Below are 23,027 nucleotides of genomic sequence, written 5' to 3'. Positions count from 1 at the left end.
AAGTTTTGATAAAAATGAAGTTTCATTAATAATATTTTTTTAATATTATCATTCTCATTGTATCCTCTTTTTTTAATAGAGTATTAAATAAATAATATTTTTAAAATTTTATATATTTGTTTTAAAAAAATAAAGTTTTAAATTGTATTTAAAAAACTTCATTGATGCATGTAATTTTGTCCATAAATATCATACGAATTAGGGCGATGGAGTACTTCGTAATTTACTTTAGTGCTGGATTGGATATATTATAAAATATCAAGTTAAAAATATAGTAAAATACACTAACTTTTATTCTATTTTACTTTAAATACTAAAGCATCTTTTTAGTTTTTAAAAATTATATAAACATTCATAGAAATCAAAATCTACCTAACACATGCTTTCCTTCTATTATAAATAGGGTTAAGGGCTAATAATATCTCAAAAAAAATTTAAATAAGCATTGGCTATGTTTACCTTTTAGTTAGAGTAATCTTTTTTGAAAACTTTTAAAAGAGAGCAATTTCACCTCATCATTATATAAAAAATGTAAAGGTATTTAGTGCTCCTTTTAAAAAAAATTTGAGACATTTTTACCTCTTAACTCTAAAAAACCCTCAAACATTACCTAAACTGTAAACACCATTTTGCATTAAGGGATTATTTTATATATTTTTTCAGGCATATAATTATATTTCCAGGTTTTAATTAATTTACATTTCCAATAAATAAATAATTAGTAATATTTAAAATTATACATATTTTTAGATTTATTCTTTTAAAAATCTGTCTCAATTAAAAAGAATGATCAACAACACTCTTGATTGAAGTTATTTTTCAAAAAAAAAAAAGCTGCATCAATTACATTTAAAAATATTTAAAATGTATTATATACTTCTTTTTACATAAAAAATGCATTATAATTTTCAAAATAAAATATATTGACGTCCCTTCAAATTTGTTAAAATTACAGAAGTCTCACTTGTGTTTTTAAAACATACATTTGAATCCATTTCTTAACATTGTTAGAAACATTACATCTAATATTCTAAAATATTTTATTATATTAATTAAGATCTGTGAAAAAAATTAAAAATAATCAATCTATTGTCATAATCTTGCTCCTTCTTTCTTCTCTCTATTTTAAAGAATATTATGAACTTGTGGTAATATTTACAGAAACATTTTACAAAATATTAAAATTAATAAACATAAATTAGATTAAAATTTATAAAATAGATCTAAATTATATTAATTAATTCATGTTTCTTTATATTAAATTTTTTATTATTTCTAAAATATTTTTCCCTAATTTATTAAATTTTTAATTATGTTTGGAATATTATTTTCATTAACTTATATATTTTAAATTTAAAAATTATTGTGCAAATAATTTCGTTGGTTGTACCATCCTACTATATAAATAATTTTATTTATATTTAATCTTATTTTTTATAATTTATATTATAATTACTATTGAAAACTTATATGGTTCTTAAATATAATTTATTAAAAAGGTATTTTATTATTTTATTTAATTATTAATTAATAGTTGTGTGAATGAAAATAAATATTTAAAAATATTAAAAGAAAAGAATGTGTTGAATTTTTTTTTAAAAGCATGCGAAGTACTCTTATTTTTTAATTGAAATAATTTTATTTTAGAATTTTGAAAAAATAAAACAATTTTCCCTTGACACAAGTGAGACTGCTTGTTCATCATTATTTTAACTTTTTTTGAGCTACGTGGCAACCAGCTGGTATTTTTTAAGAAATTAAAAAAAGAATTCCATTGCACAGAGTAATAGAATCAACCAAATCCGAAGAAGATCGTTCCATTCCATTCTACTAATAACTTTCCGTTTTATTATATTCCCTGAAACTGAGCACGCGGAGGAAGGTACAGATCGGCTTCGTCGTCGTGTCAGTGCAGCCCAGCACAAGATTTAGATTCCTCTGTCTATTTATCCTCTGTTAGTTCAAAAGATACTCATTGGAGTGATCACCCTCAAGAATCATGTCGGCCACCGGTAATGCTATCCACCCCCATCCCAGGGGTACCTTCAGCAACGTTCCCGGTAACCGACGCAGCATCAAAGGGAAGATCTTTGCCGATATGTTCAACAGGGACAAGTCTGGCGATGCTGCCGGCGAGCTAGTAACGAAACCGGCGCTGGTCGTCCGTCGCCGGATTTGCTCTTACAGAGACGCAACCCCTTCCCGAACCAGAGTGAGAAGCAAAATTTTTGCCGCAATCTTCAAGTGGAACTCGTCCGGTGCACAGGCGGCGGGAGAAAACCGGATCTGGTGATATGTTCCGTTTTCCGAATGATTCCTTCGGTGATTTCCTCCTTCACTGTAGCGAATTTTTGGTCTATCTGTTCTAATTTCCAAAGGGAAGTCATGGACTAAGAATCTGTGATCTGTTGATGCGATTGTGTAATGTAATTCTAGCTAGGATTAGGATGCATTGAAATTCGTTTCAGTGATTTGATTCGGTGAGTTTGTGTTATTTGACGTAGTTAATGTGGAGTTTTTGTTTCTTCGATCATCATGCATATCCTAATTCAGGATTGGAAGATGATGAAAGAGTAGGTCTTTGCTGGTTTTTTTTTTTTTGGGTTAGTTTTGTTGACCTTTTGTATCTGTTGTTAGGTTTTTAATGGTATTCAGCTTCTATTTAAAAAAAAAAAAAAGGTGTGATATACTTCCATGTGTAGCCGAATGCCGGATTCAAAACTCAATCTTAGTTCTTACAAAACCCTACGAAATTGTCTGTATTATTCCATTATTTTATTGTAGTTTTGCTAGCCTTTGATTTTTCTCGTTGCAGGCCCGAGGCACCTTTGAAATGGGATCATGTCAAAAAAAAAAGGAAATGTGATAGTGTCAGTTATGAAGGAAATGTAAATTCGAAAATTTGAAATCAATGGTATTGATATGCTAATCAATAATCATGCATGTTCCACATTTTTTCATTCAATTTGGGGAAAAATAAGATTGATTTTCCATTTCAATACTTTATTCACTTTGCAAACAGATAAAAATAACAAATTTTGAATAAACTGGTCATATTGCAATGAAGAAATTTATATATATATTTTTAGAATAGCTTACCCTGCTTTGATGAGTTGAATTGAAAAATTAGGTAACTATAAAGATTAAATGAGCTAACTTAACTCAACAAAAAAAAAAAAGTTTAAACAAAGATATAAATAATATATATCCTCCAGTATTTGACTTTATAACGTCTATAAAAAGGGATTGGGTAAAAAGGGATTGGTCCAAAATTTATCATTAACATTTATAGATTCCATGAAAATGATTTATGGAAAACAAAATGTTATGTAAATTAAATTAACAACACTAAACCAAGCATAATGATTTAAAATTCTGTTTATATTTTTCAATATACGCGAGTGTGACAAAACAGGGCTATACATGTTATTTTAGACAGGTCGAATGACATGTGAGGACTTTCAAAATATGGATATGATAAATACGTATCATAAAATTAAAATATGAAGGAAGTGACTACTTCTATGTACTTTCATGGTTCATTTCTTCTTGGCTCAGAAAAGTAGTTTGAATTATTTTCCGATTGTATCACAGCTGCGTTTTTCAGATTCCAATGCTTATCAATCATCATCCTAGCCTCTTACCTGCCTGCCTGGTGCCTGCTTCTTCACTCTTTCATAGTTTCATTTCACCAACTTGGCATCTCTCTTCTTTCTCAATAACTTAGCCATGGTTTTCACGATCACTATTGTATGCTGTCAGAACAATTCTGTCCCATCACAATTTTATTCTTCTTTCTCATTTTTGGCTTTCTATTCAAATTTCAAATTTTGCGCTGTTTTTCCTTCCGGGTAATAAAATCCTTCTGACGTTTTGGTTTTTGAACTCCCACTTCTTCAACGTCTTCTCTACTCCTCCTTCTGTGTGCTTCAATTATCTTCCATATGCTTTCATACCGAATGGTACATTCTTCTTCTTTATGTTCTTTCTCTGCGTCGTCTTCTTCGCTCTTGCTCTGTTTTTTGGCTGAAGGTTTCTGACTCGGAGCTATGCATTTTTCGCGCCGTCCAACAATGTCTGCCCACGTGGCAACTTGGTTGTGAAAAATCTCGATATTTTATATTATTGTGGTCATAGATTTGTGGTTTTCCAGAGTTACTCATCAAGGAATCACAAGCTTTTCTGATACTGAGAACAAGGGCACGCATTGGTTCTGAACCCCAATGACAAAGAGGTATTTTTGAATATGATCACTCTCTCTACTCATGAACTGTTATTTTTGTTGTTATTGGTTTATACTATACACGAGGAAAACAATTAAGGAAGCTATTTGGTTGATGCATATGGGCATATGGCAGATGATTTTTTTGTTGTGTTGTGTATATCTTAGGTTATGTTAAGTCAACGATTTTTGTCTGATATGTTGTATACTAGAGAGAAACCAGAGCTGATATTGTCTGCCTATCAATTTGCCTACATTAAGCATAGCATTTTCATACTTTATTCCAATATTATTGAAGTTTTGTGATTTAGATTTTAGGATTGTGCTTTCAAACTAATTATAAAGTTGAGGTTTTTATTATGGACTGACTAAAATCATTGGCTCTTTTTTATTTTGAAAATGTTAGGTGCTTGTCACGCAAGCAAACTGACTTATCAGGCTTATCCGCGTGAATTATGGAGCATTACACACGTATACACATACATTGATAAAGTTATAAAATATGAATTGACAAGTCATGAATTGTTATCTTTTTCATGTTTTTTGTCTAATCATTTCAAATGAGTTACACACCATTACAATACTTGTATCTTCTCTACTCTATTGCTGGAAAACATCAGGGCCACTGTCTTTCACCAGCAAATATGGACGTTCTATATTTTTTTGTATATAGAAAGTTATCCAAAGTTTATTATTATATTTTAAAATTTGGCAATTAAAAATAATTTTTTCTCAACTACTTGATGATTTTTATATTAAAATATAAAATTTGGGTTAAATTTATGGGCAAGATGATAAAAAGTAGCTAGATGTATCATTGAACTGGAGAAAGTGTTGGTGGAAGGTTTCACGGTCAAATCACTTCAAAAAAACTAGTACTATTTATATTTATTATTCTATATAAGAAATAATACCTTTAAAAATTGCATTTGAGTTTAAAAATTGTTTTTAGTAAAAACATTTTATCTATTTAATATTGTTTAACACTAATAAATATTATTTATTTTTATAAATATATGGGTTGATGAAAAAAGGAGAGTAATCGAAAAAACACGGAAAAACGTGAGAGGATAAACTTTTGAAGCCCAATTGTCAGTAACGAAGCCTTTCATTCACTCACACTTGTCAACATGAAAAAATATTGTGCATTTAGCCGTTTATTACTAGATGCTATGCGTGTATTAGTTCAAAACACTGATTCGTTTATTTCTATTTTTACTATTTATTTACTTATTTTTTAACACCGCCTCTTCATCTCTCTCATATCACCCATCACTCAGAACTTGTTTTCCTCCTCAAGCTAGAAAGAAGATATCACGGAGGAACTTGAAGATCACCCATGTGGCCTGTTAAAGAATCCAATATGAAACCAAGAGCTTCTACTCTTTCAAAGCTCTCTCTCTCTGTGGGTTTTTTATTTCTTTTTCTAATTTTCAAATTTTAAATGAGTTCTGAGTGCTACAAAATATTTCATTTCAGGTAAAGAGAGGCAGAATACAAAAGAAGGTAAAAAGAAACTCTACGGCTCTCTATGTTGAGCTTCAAAATTAGTTGACATTGCGCTTACTATGATGTTTCATTTTAGTATTTGTTTGGTCATGAAAAAAAAAAGGAAAAACCACCAAATGAAAGTTTTGATTTATCTTGGAGTTTGTGACTAAAATTGAAATTAGCTGGTAGATAAGGGGTGTCAAGAATGATAGTAATTTAATTACTTATAAAAATGGTAAAACTGATATATCTTTGCCTAGAATGAGGTAATTTATATTTTCAAGCATACTTGGCTATATGCTATATGGAAGAAGAAAAATGGAACATATACCTGTAATGAAAGTTTTCTTTTTTTCCCAGAACTTACGTGATTATCTGGACATGAAAACAATGATAGTTTTAACAAATTGCCCAGTTAATTAAACTAGCTTATTTCATCATATCTTTACATTGGTTAGATAGTGTATAAATTACAGTTTGTTTCATATTTTATTTGTGTGTGTATGTAAAAATAGTTTGTTGATGTATCATGAGGTGTCTTATTGGATAGAAATTTAAACAGGTTACAAGTAAGAAACCAGAAAGACCTTTGAGGTTAGTCAAATTTACCTGTATGGCTACATAATCTAATGATATATTGTAGAACATAGAAATCAATGACTCCACATTTTCACTTGTATAATATATATAGACCAAAGAGATCAACCATTGATCCTGAGTCTCATGCTTTGGAACGAGCAAAAGAGGTTCAAGCAAATCTATCTCATGAATTTCCAAGCCTTATCAAGTTCATGCTCCGATCACACGTGTCTGGTGGATTTTGGCTGGTAAAATCCCTTAGCATGAAACTTGAGCATTGTTTTTAAGTGTTTGATATCAGGTTCTCTAATGAAAATATTGAGGATTTGATATTTTTTACGGAAACTTTTACATGTTATGTTTTTATTGAAAAACTTTATAGAAAAAAATGAGGTAGCTTCAATTGGGCTTGACAATGCTTGAAATTGATCCAGTTAAGTAGTCATATATATATATATATATATATAAAATCTTGAAGTACAAGAATAATACACTTGGCACAAAATTTTGTAATGGCAGGGTCTTCCTAAACATTTTTGTGAAGTGCATTTGCCAAAGGTTGATACTATGATTGTTTTGGAAGATGAGAATGGTAGAGAATACGAAACAAAATATCTTACTGAGAAAGTGGGCTTAAGCGGTGGGTGGAGAGGGTTTTCCTTGGCTCACAATTTACTTGAAGGAGATGTTATAGTTTTCCACTTGATCCAGCCTTATAAGTTCAAGGTAATAGTTTCACAATTATGAGAAAAATTACTAATTAGTGAGAATTTGCCACAATGCTTCATTGCTTGAGTCAAGTTGGTAATTTTTAGTGTCTTTCGTGTCCAAAGGTGTACATCATAAGATCTCATGGGTCAAACGAAGTAGATGTTGCTCTCAGCCTTCTAAATTTAGACGGTTGCATGAAGCAACATGATTCTGGTAAGTTTCCTTTATATGATTCTCATTTCTTTGTTTACTTTGACATTTCTATGTTTCTAATTGCTTCTTATGATCTCATCTTTCTAGATTCTCCGCAAGAAAATGATTCAAACTATAGCAAAATGATCTATGAGCCTAACATACTGCCATTAGACCAACCTGAAAATACCAGTGATCTAGATGAAAATTTGGGCCCTGAAGTTTTGAATGGGATTAGATTATCAGAATCTATAATCGCTTTCCAAGAAGTCACAAGCATTGAGGATTTCAGTGTTGTGGTCAATGGCCTAGTACTTGATTCAGAACTATCCAAACACCTCAAAACCAAGTACTATGAACTTTGCTGCAGTCAGAGAATGTTTCTTCATGAGCATCTTCTTGAAGGTCAAAACAGTAAACTGGTTGTTGGAATGATCTGTGAGACTATTAACATTGCTGACGCCATTAGAGCCAGCAAGCTCACAACTCCTTCAGATAGTTTTGCCGTGTGGTACAAATCTTTGAAAGGCCTTGAAATCTTTGGCATGAATGTTAGTTTCTTGCTTGCTAGGCTGGAAAAGCTCATGAGTTTAGCGTCAAAATCTAAGAGGTACAAAGAGACAAAAATTGAACGAGACCAAGCTGAACAGGAAAAGAAAGTTCTTGAACTAAAGCTTGAGAAAGTGAAAAAGACCATAAATAGACTTGATGGTGAGCTTGGTTTCCACAATCTGAACCTTGAGAGATTGGAGACTGAATTTCGAGAACTGTCTAAAGCTCCTTGGTGATCTAGTATATTGAAGCTTTCTCTTTTGTATTTCTAAATTTAGATATTCTCATGTAGCATAATAGTCATATGTTGATCTCTGTCTTACATGACTATCATATCACAGGAACGGATCTAAATTTTGTCTCTTGGAAAAGGTGTAGAAAATGTTATAGAGAAATTGTTTTTTGGGCTAGAGCCTTGGAGTTACTTTGTTTTTCAAGTGAAGCTTTAGAGTTACCTACTAGCACTAGCTGAAGATAATATATTCGTTTGGCTAAAAATATGTGATCAATATAATGTATATCAGTTATCAGAAAACTTGATATATGTTGTTGTCAATGCAATTAATTATATATCCTTCAAATTAATGGATCAAGTTGTATATTTTGAGTTTCTAAGATAGTTTGGGAAGGTTAAAACCGCTATCAAGGAACAATGTATCAAAAGTAAATTTAGCTAAAAAATGTACTTTAACATGCTTCCATGTTTCATTTCAGTCAAGGAAAAAAAAATGCATGCCTTTTCTTTAAATAGAAAACAAGACTTTTGTCGGAAAATGTTGATGTTTAATTACACTGCTTATATCTACAAGTCCTTTCATTCTGATGTGTTTTCTTTTCATCATTGATAAGCCTTCTTTTTGTTAATTCTGCTATAAGTTGTTTGATTTGGGGAACGCTATTGTCTGCATTGTAACGAGCTCTTCCCGAAGATGTAATTCGTGCCAAATTTTTTTCTTGCCTAGAGAGCACGGTGATACCATTATGATTAGAAAAGCACAACTTAATAAAAATAAATTCTCATCCACTTGTTAGAATTTCAAAGAAGCAAATAAATATATAGCATAAAAATAAATAGCATAATTTAATCAAGAAACTATTAACATGAAAAACCTCTTAATACAATGGCAAAAATCATGGGTCGTTTAGACCCATGAAACTTAGCTCCACTCTAATCAAAATAAGGTACAAAAGATTCTCAAACAAATGTATAAATAAGTGCAAACAACTAGCCAAAATGTCAAAGCAATAAGCTTATAAAAGAGGATAAAAAAGATGAAAAATACCCAAACTACAGATAGAGTGATGAAGTGCATAACTCTCACACTAGTTATTGAATCAATGATCCAACTATTAAAAATGATAAAATAAATTTTATAAATTTATTGATCAAATTTCAGCTTGATCCAACGATTATTAAATTTACAAAAGCCAATTTATTGAGACTATAATGTCAAGATGTGAAAATAGCTCTCTCTCCTTCCTTCTAATCATTATGACCTCTCGTTCATAACATAATTTGAGCTTTCTGAACTTTACTCACTCAAACTTATAATGAGCTTTAATATTAGGCATTTCTTTATATAAAAAGTGAGTCTGAACCTAATTAAATTGGGATAGTTCTACTATTAATGTTGATACATTTTCATGCATGCTAAAAAAAAGTTAATTTTATAGGGATTAAATATATAATAAGAGATAAGTTACTTAACATTATTTATGTTTACTTATATTTGAATTTTATTAATTTTAATAATATTTTAAATTATTTATTTAAATATCATCATATTTTTCATTTAAAGTTTTATTTTAAATTAGTGGGAGATGATACAATTAGATTATATAGCACATTAAAAGTTGTAAATTTTTTTGCATAATTACAAATAAAAAATTAAATATTTTAAAATCTTTAATGGGATCTCCCTAATAGTGTTACATTTTCATTGCTTGAACTCAACATTTGATTAGGATAGTCCAACTTGAAAAAATTGAAAACTTATTTATTTAGTATTTATTAAAAAAATTTAAATGTATAAGTGGGCTAAAATAATATTTCAAACACAAAACTTAGTTAAATAGGGGTTTAATATATAACAAGAGATAACTCACTTAATATTATTTATCTTTATTTTTATTTAAAATTTGATTAATTTTGATAAATAATTTTAACTTATTTATTTAAATGCTATTATATTGAATTATCTAAAGTTTTTTTAAATTAGGGGGAGGCGAGACAATTAGATTTTGAAGTACATTGACGATTGTAAATTTTGTTGTATAATTAAAAATAAAAAATTAAGTATTTTAAAATCTTTAATGGGACCTCCTGACACATTGGATTAAAATCGCAGGTTTTAAAAATAAAGAGAATTTTTTTATAAATTTTTTATGAGTACAATAAATAGATTTTGCCGCACAACTTTTCTTCTTTAGGATAGTGAGCGCAAAAGATGACTCTTCCCAATTAAATTGCTACACACACTTTTATCCAAAAAAAAAAAAAAAGTTACATGTAAACGCGAGAGTTTGAACCCTAGCTACTCATTTTATGAAGGCTCCTATCACTTACTCCCTTCATTTTTTATTATTAAAGAAACTACTATTTTTAATTTTTTTTATAAGTAAAATCACCTACTTCAAAAAATATTTATTACACATTTTTTCAATCACCTTCATAATTTACATTAATAAAATAATTAATATATGTTATGGTTATATTAATTAATACATGACATTTTAGTTTACTTTTTTTTATTTTTAGACATAATTATTATAGTTAATTAACTTTTTAAAATTTTATGATATAATTTTTTTTTTCTTACATATAGAAATGGAGAGAATATATCAGTTTGACTTGGTAAGCCAAATCTTTATAGTTTTAGTAAAATGCAAGGAATGCCACTGTATTTTAATTCAAATAACATGAGCACCCCGCGGATTCATGTAGTTGGAAACTTTATCTCCAAAATGCCCTCCCTCCATTAAACTTGTGAATTGTATCATTTATGCAAGTACATTGATCTTTATTTATAGTACATTAATACTAGATGCATGAATTTTTTGCGAATCATTACAATAGTACATGCATGAACTTATTATTTGTGCAAGGAAGAAGCTTTTCATTAATTTAGATACTTTCTACTGATCATACATTCATGTATTTGGAGGTAGTTAACATCATGGGAACAGAAAATTAATGATTTCATGAAGAAATCAGCAATCATTTATTACTTTTAATCTCCCCTAAGAACATGTCTCAAAATCCGGAAATTCATGAACCATGGAAAACGATAAACTGATAAGCAACGAGTAATATCCATCAATAATGGATGACGCTGAGTGTATATAAAGGATTCGTCAGCCTCTGGGACAAACACAACCAAACCTTCTGTTACAGAGCAAAGCTTAGAGAGTGAGCGACAATGGCGGCAACAACACATGAGAATGGAGTGAAGCCGGTCGAGGCCAACGGAAACTCGACAACGACTGAGACGAAGGAGTATCTGAACGAGCCATTCATAGACCTGGTCGAGTTCATGAACGGCGACGATGCAACTAGGGCTAGGGCTTGCGAGCTTGTAAGAGACGCGTGCATAAAGCACGGCTTGTTCCAAGTGACCAACCATGGCGTCGATCCTGTTCTGATTCGAGAAGCGTACGAAGAGATTGATTCCATCTTCGGAATGCCAAAGGAATTGAAGATGATTGCCGCGAGGAAGCGTGGTGCTGTTAAGGGCTATTTAGGAACTTATGATGAAAAGTTTTCGTCCACCGTACCATTCAAAGAGATCTACTCTCTTCATTACAGCAATGTTGGATCTAACACTCAAGTCATTGACCATCTCAAGACTGCCTACGGAGAACACCTTCCTGAACGCACCGGGTAAGTAATGTAAATTTAAGCCTTCAGATTTGAAATTAAAAATTTGGCATTCTTATGTTGCTCTTGTCTATTTGTTCTCTGTTCCATTTTGGGATTTTCTCTCTCCATTCCCACCATAAGTGGTATCACAAAATTTGACTTTGCCCCATACTTGTGTGTGATTATTGGGCACACCTTTGAAGTAGCTGATGTGCATGTCAAAGAAAATTTGACTTAATAATGACTAAGGACACATGATTTTGAATCTATTTTCCTATATGTTCTTTTTTCCTATTTTTGAACCGTTACTCCCCTTTCCTATTGGTTCTTACATGTACACATACATGTATGATTTGATTAGTAATTTTGAATAGTTTGATTGAATTTGGTTACATATATATACAGGAAGGTGTATGAGAGGTACGTTGAAGCGATGACGGAGCTGACTAAAGTGGTGATGAAGGTGATTGCGATGAGTCTGGGAGTGGATCGATCACACTTCAGGGAATATTTCAAAGACGGCGGAGGCATTTTGAGATGCAGCTTATACCGTCCATGCGACAATTCCAATCTCTCCATAGCCAAAGGACCTCACAGCGACCCCGTCTGCATCACCATTCTTCATCAAGATCAAGACGCTGGTCTCGAAGTTCTCATGGACAACAAGTGGCTCGTCTGTCAACGTCGTCCTGAGGCCTTCGTCGTCAACCTCGGCGACACTTTCCAGGTATGTAGGTTAAGGTTAAGTTAATTATTATTACATGCATGTTCATTGCATGTTATGTTAATTTACGCGCGCGCTTGTGTGTTTGGACGTACTAGGCTTTGTCGAATGGGAAATACAGGGGCTGTATTCATAGGGCTATGGTGCTGAAGGAGCATGAGAGGAGATCGTTGGCTTACTTTGTGGTTCCGAACAGAGACAAGACAGTGAAACCACCTGAGCTGATCTTCGGAGAGAAAGAGGAAAGGAAGTACCCTGATTTCCAGTGGCGTGATATGTTCACATTCACACAGATCTATTATACAGCTGATACTGAGACTCTTAATCGCTTCCTTGAATGGCTTCCCTCCAAGGATTCTGTTCCAACTGCTGAAGATGCTTGAGTATATCATCGTACTCATAATTATATTACTCTGAATAACCCAAGTACTTATGTTGCTTATTGTCAATGGATGTACTCGTTGTCTGGTCTCTGATTTATCTCATGTTTCTGTCTTGGTAGTGGCTACACACCCACCCACACAGTGCAGGTGTAAGAGTTATAATGAATAAATTTTTAATTCAATTGTCTGAGAATGTGTTTATACTTTTAAGCAATTAATTAATACCAGCGTTTGGCTTTATCTTTACTGAATATCAGAAACGAAGGAAAGCCCGTTTTGTTATATGTAATTAAGGAGAAACACAACACCTAAATATTTACATACATTTCTGATATTCATATATGCTGCGCTACATGTAACAAATTACTACAATAAAGTGGCAAATGAATAAAGGCATTTTGTTCTGAATCACCAAAGCTTATTCTTTATTATTAGAAAAGAAGGAAATTAGACCATTTTGTTGCATGTGAGGATGTGTATAAACATCATCTATATATATATGTATGTTCATATATACGCTGGCACAAGTACATATAAATGTGGTGTGGAATGAAGATATTAATATTAAATAATATTTAATATTAAATTAAGCTTAAATTCAATTTGGCTCCATTTTTTTTATCAGCACAATTTGACTCCATTAAATTTATATTTTCAATAACATAATTTGTTTTCATTATGATGATCTTAAAATTTTTAATTAAATAACTGTGAATTCTCTGGATTTCGTGGAATAAAAGATAGATATATTTTTAAGAGGAAAACATGAGAAACGATTTTCATTAAATTACTGAATAGTTTGTCTTTAAATCATATGTTTATATTCTAGTTGAGTATATACAATAGAAAATTCCAAAATGGATGTTATTTGTAGATGATATAGTGTTAACTTAGCTTTTACAGAGAGCTGTCAAGAGAAAATTAGTTGACTCTTAATAAACCTGAGATAAGGAGACATGGTTTGCAAAATCAAAGAATTTTTTATTGAGTGGGAGAGCAGAATTTATACATTTTTTTACAAATTTCGCAAGAGACAAGTTAGAAATAATTTGGAGAAGATTATACTTTAATGGCCTCAGGAAAAGTAGATTTTACTTGTTAAAATGATTTGTTTCCGATTTGGCCCCCATTTATCGACTCTTGAATCCATCAATATAATATTGATTTGGCGGTTAAAATTGGAAACCACATCACAAGCATTAAAGTCAAGTATCGATTGAAAACAAAATAACAGTAAAATTGATGAAAATGTTATGTATAGAATACATTTTGTGTGGTTAAATTACATCAGGTGTCATATGTGACCAAAGTTAATTTCTACTAAATTTAAAGGAAAGTTCTACTGTTGTAAAATTGTAGGAACTAATGGTAAATGTTTGAAAAACGATGGTATAAACAAAAAAAAGTTGGCGTGACAGCTACTATGAAAAACTGGTGGAAAATTGATTCAGGTGATTTGGACAAAGATGAAGATTATTGGAGGTGCCAGCGATTAGGTTGAACGTATCATTTTTAACCCTATATAACAAAAAGATATAGAAGGATATTTAGGCAAGTTATCATATGAGTTTTCAGGGTGAATGATAAGACACTAGAAAAATATTTATTATGATTTTTCAATATATTGTTATTTTTAATGTTTGTTGCTCCTTTTTCCATTTAATTTAACTCTTTTTTCATTAAAACATGAATTTAAATATTGGTAAAATTAAATACTTTTTTCGTCTTTTAAATAATAGCATCCCCTTGATTCTGATGAAAAGACTAAAAATACCTCAATTATAAAGAGTAGTGGAAGCAAATATCTGAATATATATTTAATTAGCTATTAACCAAGTTCAATTTACATGTCATGTGATTTATACAACTAATCTCACTTGGTGAGATAATGTTTGACTTGTCTTCCCATCCACACTTTAACTATTTGCATTTTTTTTAATTTATTTCATTTCCTTCCTTTATAACAATCAAACGAAACTTAAGTTGACTTCCTCGTCAGCTTGATACTTTGAATGTGTTGGACACACTTCCGAAATTGGCAAATGAATGGCGAGCCTAGATTCATACGCACTTAGCTTCCTCCACTAGTAAATTTGTGAGAATTATATTAGAACCGATAATTAGGACAGGTTGGACTTATTCGAATTAAACTTCAAGTATCATATTCCTTCTAAAAAGCCCTTACAGTCAAGCTTGACTTTAACACCTTTAAATTTCAAACTTATTTGGTCTGGCCCGAATGTCAAAAACTTTTTTAAAATATTTTTTTATTTTTTAAATCAATTTTAATTTTTAAATAATTCTATTAAACATAAAATATTATTTTAACCTTAAAAGAATAAAATAAAAAATAACTCATTAACTTTGTACTTAAGTAGCTCTATTATTGTTTTGTTATATTATGTATAATTTATTTATAAATATTTTCTTTACTTATAAATTAATATCTTAATTGTTTAAATATTTCTCTTATCATAGTAATATATAAATATTTTATATATTTTAATTAAATTATATTATTTTAATTATAATTAAGTTGATCTCAATTCAATCATCAGTAGACTACTAACTTAAAATTATTATCCAACTAGTTCAAAGTTTTTAATAACTTTTGAGTAAGTTATACTTTTTATTTTTATGAATATAAAAAAATAGCCATCATTATATTATATAAATCAAAATTATTTAATTATGAGTAAAATATTATTTTTTTAAATTATTTTTCTTTAACTTTTTATATTACTTAATCCTTAAATATAAGAAATTTTTATTCTAGTTTATTATTAATTTTTAACTAAGTCTAGCATGGACAATAACCAAGTAATTATTCAAAATATTATTTTATTTATTATGTTTATCTAGTAATAGAGTCAAAAATTCATACATACCTAAATTTTATTTTTAAAATCATTTTTAATTTTATTTTTACTTTAAAATTAATTATCTTATTTTATAAAAAATATAAAATTAATTTTTTTATACACAAATGATGTATAGGATATAATTTTTTTAAAAAAAATTTGCATCTTAAAATATAAAAATTAATATTAAAATATATTTTAAATATTATTTTGAGATATTTTATTGATTAAAAATAATAAAAATATGAAAATATAACTATTTTTAATTTTTTAAAAAAATAACTATAGTAATACACTCAAATATATAGTATTTTGATATAAAATGATATAAAATTTAAAAAATTAATTAATATTTATCACATTTTATATATTTTTTAAAATATTATTTTTTATTCAAATATTTGGGCCAAGCCTAAACCTGATCGAACTTTGCCTGAATTTTCTTGGATCTATTTAGGCCTAAACATTAAAAAAATATTTTTTCAAGCTTAATCTTAAATTTTTCCAGTAAATTCGGGCTTGACCCAAATTACTAACTTTAAAATATACAAGCATGTTCCCTGTGCTATACTCTCTCTCCAAATACATGAATGAAGAAGCAGAGAGAATCCAATTTAAGTAATAGCTTCCTCTTCTACAAATAATAAATTCATGCATGTAATACATAAAGATTAATGTACTCTATTTTATCCTAAAAAGATTAAATGTACTTTACAATTATATAATAAAAACATGACATCCAGATGACATTAAATATAAATTAATTAATTAATGATAATATGGAGAGAAAATGCAAGGAATTAAATAGATATTCTATTAATTAAAAATAAAAATGAATAGGCATTTCATTATAAAAATAAAGTTATTAAAAGTAATACCACATAAGACTTTATTTGATTGAATTAATATAATTTATTGAATAGAACATAAATGATGGATTTGTCCTAAAATTTCTCTTTTCCAATTCACTAGTTTTACCGATTTTCTGTTGGTTCGGACCAGTTCTTGATTTTATCCCAGTACTAGATATCTGGCCTGTCCAATTAGTTTATCAACTATTGATATTTTTTTCCTCTTAAATATGTTTCTTCACGTTAGGAAGCAAAACAAAGGGAAAAAGAAGCAGCAGAAAAACGTTGAGATTAGAAGTTAATGAATGATCTAGATTTTCCCTTGCAAAATGCATAAATATAGTTTCATTGCGTGACCTCTACGATCCATGTTCATTATTTATGTCATAGGTACATTCATTTATTACATTTAAGTTCTTACAGCTTGAAAAAATTTATTAAGATGAAATCTACAATTATTAACTATTAATTATGTTTTCTAAAAACATTTCTCAAAATCCTGAAATTCATGAACCATATCACCTTCATCTATGATACATCCAATATAAACTGATCAACAAACTAACATTATCAAGAACAGAAATAGGAAATAATTATATTTCATTGTTAATTTTAAAAAAAACATGTACATCTTCTTCAAAAACAAAAATCACCCTCTTTAATGAATTCAACATTGAATCGGGTCATATGCTCCCCATTCACTAATTAATAAGCAAATACATAAATGTTTACTGAAAACTAACTCTGTTTCATTGCACCCAGTAGTCAATCACAGACATGCACAAAATTAATTGCTTTAATTTTGAAAAACAAATTAAAGCGAATGAAATTTCAAAAAATATATCTTTCCATATAGAAGGAGGACGCTGAGTGTATATAAAGGATTCGTTAGCCTCAAGAACTGACACACAACACAGCCAAAGCAAACCTTTCTGTTACAGAACAAAGCTTTAGAGTGAGCGACAATGGCGACAACAAGGAAATACGAGAACGGCGTGATGGTGTTCGACACAAGCTTGCTGAAACAGCAAGAGAAGATGCCGAGCGAGTTCGTGTGGTCGGCGGAAGACTTGACGGAGACGACGAGGGAGGATCTGAAGGAGCCACTGATAGACTTGAGCGAGTTCGCGAAAGGCGACGAGGAAGCCATGGCTAGGGCTTGCGAGCTGGTTAGAGAGGCGTGCGAGAAGCACGGGTTTTTCCAAGTGACCAACCATGGCGTCGATCCTCTTCTGATTCAAGCGGCTTACGACGAGATAGGGCCCATCTTCAGTCAGCCTCTTGACGTGAAGCTGAATGCGAAAAGGAAGCAAGGTAGTGTTCAGGGCTATTCTGGGGCTCATGCTGATCGATTTAAAACCAATTTGCCATGGAAGGAGACTTACTCCTTTGAATATAGCAATCAAGGTTCTGATTCCCACATCATTGAGCATTTCAAGTCTGCCTTCGGAGACAACCTTGATAAACATACTGGGTACGTACGTAAGATTCTGATGATACAGGAGTATAACTTTTGTTAATTAGTATGTGTTAATGGATTCAAGCTGACCACGAGAGAAATTTTATATCAGCTATATTTAACTGATGTGAGTTTCAGGGTTCAAGAGACTAAATAATTAATATATAGAACTCTTATATTTGACTTCAAGGCAGTTCTTTGGGGGGGGGGGCTCACAGGAGTGCCTTTATTAGAGTTGTTTAGAGCAAAAATACTCTGAAATGCAAAGATACCAGATTAGCGTTGCTACAAAGAAGCGCAGTGATAAGTCAAAAAGAAGTGTTTTCATATGATATTTTTTGTAGTAGCTAGAGAGTTTGTCAGTTAAAATGCTGCGTTCTTCTATTATTCTTTGTCCAATTACTATCTGTCCTGTTTTTGAAAGGTGGCTCTCACATCTTAACAATTCATTATTGAACGTGATTATTAACATGGTTGACACTTGACAGGGAGGTGTATCAGAGGTTCTGTGAAGCGATGAAGAATCTGTCTGAAGTGATACTGGTGGTGTTGGCGATGAGTTTGGGAGTGGAACGATCATACTTGAAGGAGTTTTACAAAGACGGAGGAGGCATCATGAGATGCAACTTATACCCACCATGCAACAGTTCAAACCTGACCATGGGCACTGGTCCTCACAGTGACCCAACCAGTGTCACCATTCTTCATCAAGATCAAGTTGGTGGTCTTGAAGTCTTCATCGATAACAAGTGGCTCGCCGTTCGCCCTCGACCCGAGGCCTTTGTCATCAACGTCGGCGACACTTTCCAAGTACATACCAACTTCATTTCTTCGGATTTGGGAAGTCCGTGGTCCTCTATACTGTTCCAACTCTTATTTTAGTTAATGGTAAAAAAAAAAAAACTCAAATAATTTCTCCAAACGCTACGGGTTGAGATTTTCGGCATTAGAGAGGAAGAAGACACCCCAAATCCCAGTTTCTTCTTTTGTTTATTAACCCCTCTTATCTTGTTTATAGAACTTACGCGTTAGTTCTTAAAACAAGACCCTTTACAAAATTTTATAATGGTTTTTTTTTCCATGCTATAAACTATGTCAATGAAGAGGTAATTTTGAATAAGATGCAAGTAACTTTAACTAGTTTCCCTGACCTCGTACTCGGAGTATCTATATATTGCTATGTCTTATGATACTTGTTGTGTATGTATGCTATTAGGCGTTGACAAATGGGAAATACAAGAGCTGTCTGCACAGGGCATTGGTGAACAGGGAGAAAGAAAGGAGATCATTGGTGTACTTTGTTATTCCAAAGAAAGACAAGACGGTGAAGCCACCTGAAGAATTGATCAAAAAAGAGGAAGAGAGGAAGTACCCTGATTTCAAATGGTCTGATTTCTACACTTTCACTCAATACCATTATCGTCCTAATACCCATACTCTTCCCAACTTCATCCAATGGTTTCTCTCTTCCAATAATCATTCTGCTGCTGCTGCTAATTAGTTTGGCTCCTCCGATCTTTATCAGTCAATTATCATATATACTGAATAATAATGCCCAACTTATGTTGCGTCGTCGTCATGTGTTCGTTCGCTTTGTTTTGTCTCCTCTGAGTTATCTTAATAATGTTCCTGTATGTCTGTCGCTTGACAGTCCTGTTGCCATACACCCGCATCGGGATGATGTAAGGGTTATATGAATAAATTTTTATTTTAAGTTTGTGTGATGTGTGAGAATATATTTATTTATCTTCTTTATAGATATAACTTTTTAAATTAAGCTGAAAAAAGACCATCAGAAATCTTGGCAAATGTGAAGAACCAATAATTATAATCACTGGTGTTTGGTCGTCTGCATGCATACTGCTGATATTTCCAATAATTTGATATTACATGGATTGTTGTTGTTTCTGGCAACTGGTTCTGCCAGAAATTAAACCTTTTCTGTCATACAATTACAACAAACCCAACCTTGAGAACTGATGATATAAATCAGAAAACATACTATGCAAAGAGAAGATATTAATGACAGTACGTGCTTATGCATGACTTTCATTATTTACTTGCTAATTTTATTTTAAAAAATACTTCTTTATACAAAAAATGGATAATCAGTGAAAAAGATCTTAATTAGATAATGTATCGTCATATATATATGTATATAAACATGTATAACACCCAGAAAGATCACTGGTTAAGTCTGATATATATAACACGTTCCCCTGTATTATTAGAAAAGAAGGATTCTAAAGCTTATTTTGTTAAAATATTTTAAGGATCTTCATACTTAAGCGCATTAATAACACCAAATGTAACAAAATTAAAAAGTGGAAAATGAATATATGAATGAATGAAGTAGTATATCTTGGTCTGAATTACTAATGCTGCTTTAATTCTCTGCATTATAGCAAAGAATGAAAGCCCATTTTGTTAGATGTGAGGATATATATTTGTATACATGTGTGTATAAACATTATATATATTCTGTAGAACTACACATAACAAAATTGCAAGTATGTAGTGGAAAAATGAAAATGAAGATATATATTTTGGGTCTGTATAATACTACCAATGCCCCACTGAATCCATATTGTCTTGGGGCTGTAATTGTTTCTGAAATGAATTTGATGAGAAAGTTGGTAAGGAAAATGTCTGATCCGTGGGCACATAAGGAGGAAGATGAGGCTGAGAAATGAGACTTGTTGAAGAATATACATTATTGTTTAAAGGTGGGTTATTGTTAGCATTATTGTGTTCCTGATTATGGTGGTGGTGGTGGTGGTGGTGAAGCCTTTGTTGATCAGATCGTTGTTGTTTGGGAACGTTAAGCTTCTCTCCTTCTATCTCTCTGTATTTCTGAAGGTAGGACTTGAGAGGATCGACGTAGTCCTCAAAGCCTAGGGTTGTGATGGCCCAGATGATGTCATCGCCATTGATGGTCTTTCTCTTTTCTCTCTGACACTTATCGGAGGCCTCGCCGGTGACGAAGCTGATGAACTCGGAGACACATTCCTGAACAGTTTCCTTAGCGTCCTTTGAGATTTTGCCATTGGCAGGGATCACTTTCTTCATGATCCTTCCCACATTGGCGATGGGAAGGAAGCGATCTTGTTCTTTGTTTGGTGATAATGATGATGATGATTTTAAGCAAGGGCTCTCAGGACTGCCTGTGCTTGGCAAATTGGTCGTGTTGCTAGGGCTCTCATCTTTCATTCTTGATCAGCTGTTTCATTACAGAGGAAGGAGAGAGAGAGAGAGAGAGGAATGTGATATGAGGTTTTTGAGAGAGGAGAGAATATGGAGTTAAGGGTTAGAGAGAGAAACGAAAAGAGGGGCATGAAAATAGGCAGGCGAGGAGAGGAGGGTAATTTTTCACCAATGAAACCCTAGGGACTCGCTCTTGATATCTATTGCACTGCCATTCATACATGACCCAGTATAGTACAATTATACATAGACATATGTACTCATAGTTTAGCATTGCTGTGACATACGCATTGTTGACATTCTTCAACTCTGTTGATTTGGCAATGAAAATGATTCCCGGACCGACATAGCATATGTATTACGTATGTTAGGTTTTTTTTTTTTTTTATTTCTGTGAGTGGGTACTCATACAATATATTTAGTGGAGGCTAGCTCAGCTGATAATAGTAAAATGGGATATGAACAGAGGTCAATTCAAAAGGGTAAAAAATATATATTAATGTGGTCGAGCGAGGCGATGGCACGGTATGCTGATTTTTCAAATGCTATTGTCCTTCTCCATGTCCAGACAGAAAGTCGCATCTAAGATTTTCAAAAGATGTGAAACACTCGTGCTTTTGGAGCTATTTCCAACTTTCAACGAATAATATTATATATATAATCATATATTGCTGGACACATTTATCATTATTATTATAAGTACTACTAATATTATTATTATTTATGTTTAAAAGTCCTGTTTGTAGTCTTTTATGAGAGTGGCTGAGATTAAAAATCATATATATTATAAAATTTTCATAAATTTTAAAGAGAAAAATATATAATATATATAATATTAATAAAAAATTTAAAAATTTAGGGGTGTCACATATTGGTCCCCCTCCCTTCATTCCTACTTAGTCACTTACCAATATTTCTTTTTTTTTTACAGGAATTTTAAAAATGCCTTTGATGTATTTATTTAATGTGATTACATAATTTAAAGCTCAAACTCAAGACCTTAAAATAAGCTATTTCAACTCTCTCCACCAATTAAACCAAGTACTCTTAGATAGTTACTAATTTATCTGGAAGCATGTATAAATAATCACTACTCGTTTGTAATATTAAAACTTAATCAATATCAATATACAAGGATGTAGCCAAAAAATTTTGTTTGAAGGCCGAAATAATAAAGCATATATGATAATAAAAAAAAATTAAATCTATATATATAACTAACATAACATAAATATTTCAATATGTATATATTTATATTCAATTTTACACACACATATATAGCAAAAATAAGTTTTATTCATTAATTTTTATAGTATAAAAATAATTAATTATTATGTTTACAATAAAATTTTTAAAAAATTCCTTCTCAATATAAACTATCATTAAATTAGTGAATATTTCATCTTTCCCATAAGTATTAAATAATTTAATGCATCATTGGTATCTAAAATTCTGTCCAACATAAAAAATTATATTACTTACTTATTGAATTTATTATTTCATTCTTTTAATTGATATGTTCTTCATTCAATATATCTTAAAATTTTTGTTGCAATACTTTACAAAGTTTGTTAGTAATAATTCTCATAACTTATTTCATTAAATATAAAATGAAAGCAAAATCAAATTATATAAATACTTTAAGAGTAACTGTAATGTTGTCTTATTGAAAATAAATATATTATATGATAATTATCTTTAAGCTACCATTGCAATTGGACTATACATGTGTAAAAGACTATTGTAAAATAAAAATAAAAATTCTATCTAATATCTCAAAGTTTTTATAATGTATCAAAGTTAAGGGCAAAAAATATATTATCCCTAAATTTTACTAAGAAAATATCAAAAAATTAAGAGGACCGTAACCCTTATTGGTCCCCTGTCAATATATACACCAGTTTCGATCATCTACGATATAATGATGTATTCATATAAT

General features: G+C 30.9%; 3 protein-coding genes across 3 annotated transcripts; 2 read left to right on the top strand and 1 right to left on the bottom strand.

The window, feature by feature from the left end:
- Window positions 1-11,148: 11,148 nt before the first annotated feature.
- Window positions 11,149-12,713, top strand: LOC129308997 (gibberellin 20 oxidase 3-like). The gene is made up of 3 exons (XM_054950347.1): window positions 11,149-11,627; window positions 12,012-12,333; window positions 12,429-12,713. The coding sequence occupies exons 1-3, from the start codon at window positions 11,167-11,169 to the stop codon at window positions 12,711-12,713; spliced, it is 1,068 nt and encodes a 355-aa protein (XP_054806322.1). The 5' UTR covers window positions 11,149-11,166.
- Window positions 12,714-17,390: 4,677 nt separating this feature from the next.
- Window positions 17,391-19,385, top strand: LOC129308996 (gibberellin 20 oxidase 2-like). Its single transcript, XM_054950346.1, has 3 exons — window positions 17,391-17,899; window positions 18,373-18,694; window positions 19,101-19,385. Exons 1-3 carry the CDS (start codon window positions 17,391-17,393, stop codon window positions 19,383-19,385), a joined length of 1,116 nt encoding a protein of 371 aa, XP_054806321.1.
- An 874-nt stretch (window positions 19,386-20,259) lies between these two features.
- Window positions 20,260-21,684, bottom strand: LOC129310021 (nuclear transcription factor Y subunit B-7). The gene has a single exon (XM_054951830.1). The coding sequence runs from the start codon at window positions 21,092-21,094 to the stop codon at window positions 20,447-20,449; it is 648 nt and encodes a 215-aa protein (XP_054807805.1). The 5' UTR covers window positions 21,095-21,684; the 3' UTR covers window positions 20,260-20,446.
- Window positions 21,685-23,027: the final 1,343 nt, after the last annotated feature.

The sequence above is a fragment of the Prosopis cineraria genome, unplaced genomic scaffold, assembly GCF_029017545.1.
Source record: "Prosopis cineraria cultivar Desert tree isolate PC_DT_omini unplaced genomic scaffold, ASM2901754v1 PC4, whole genome shotgun sequence".
In the NCBI taxonomy this organism is placed as follows: domain Eukaryota; kingdom Viridiplantae; phylum Streptophyta; class Magnoliopsida; order Fabales; family Fabaceae; genus Prosopis; species Prosopis cineraria.
This window is presented reverse-complemented; position numbering and strand designations above follow the sequence as displayed.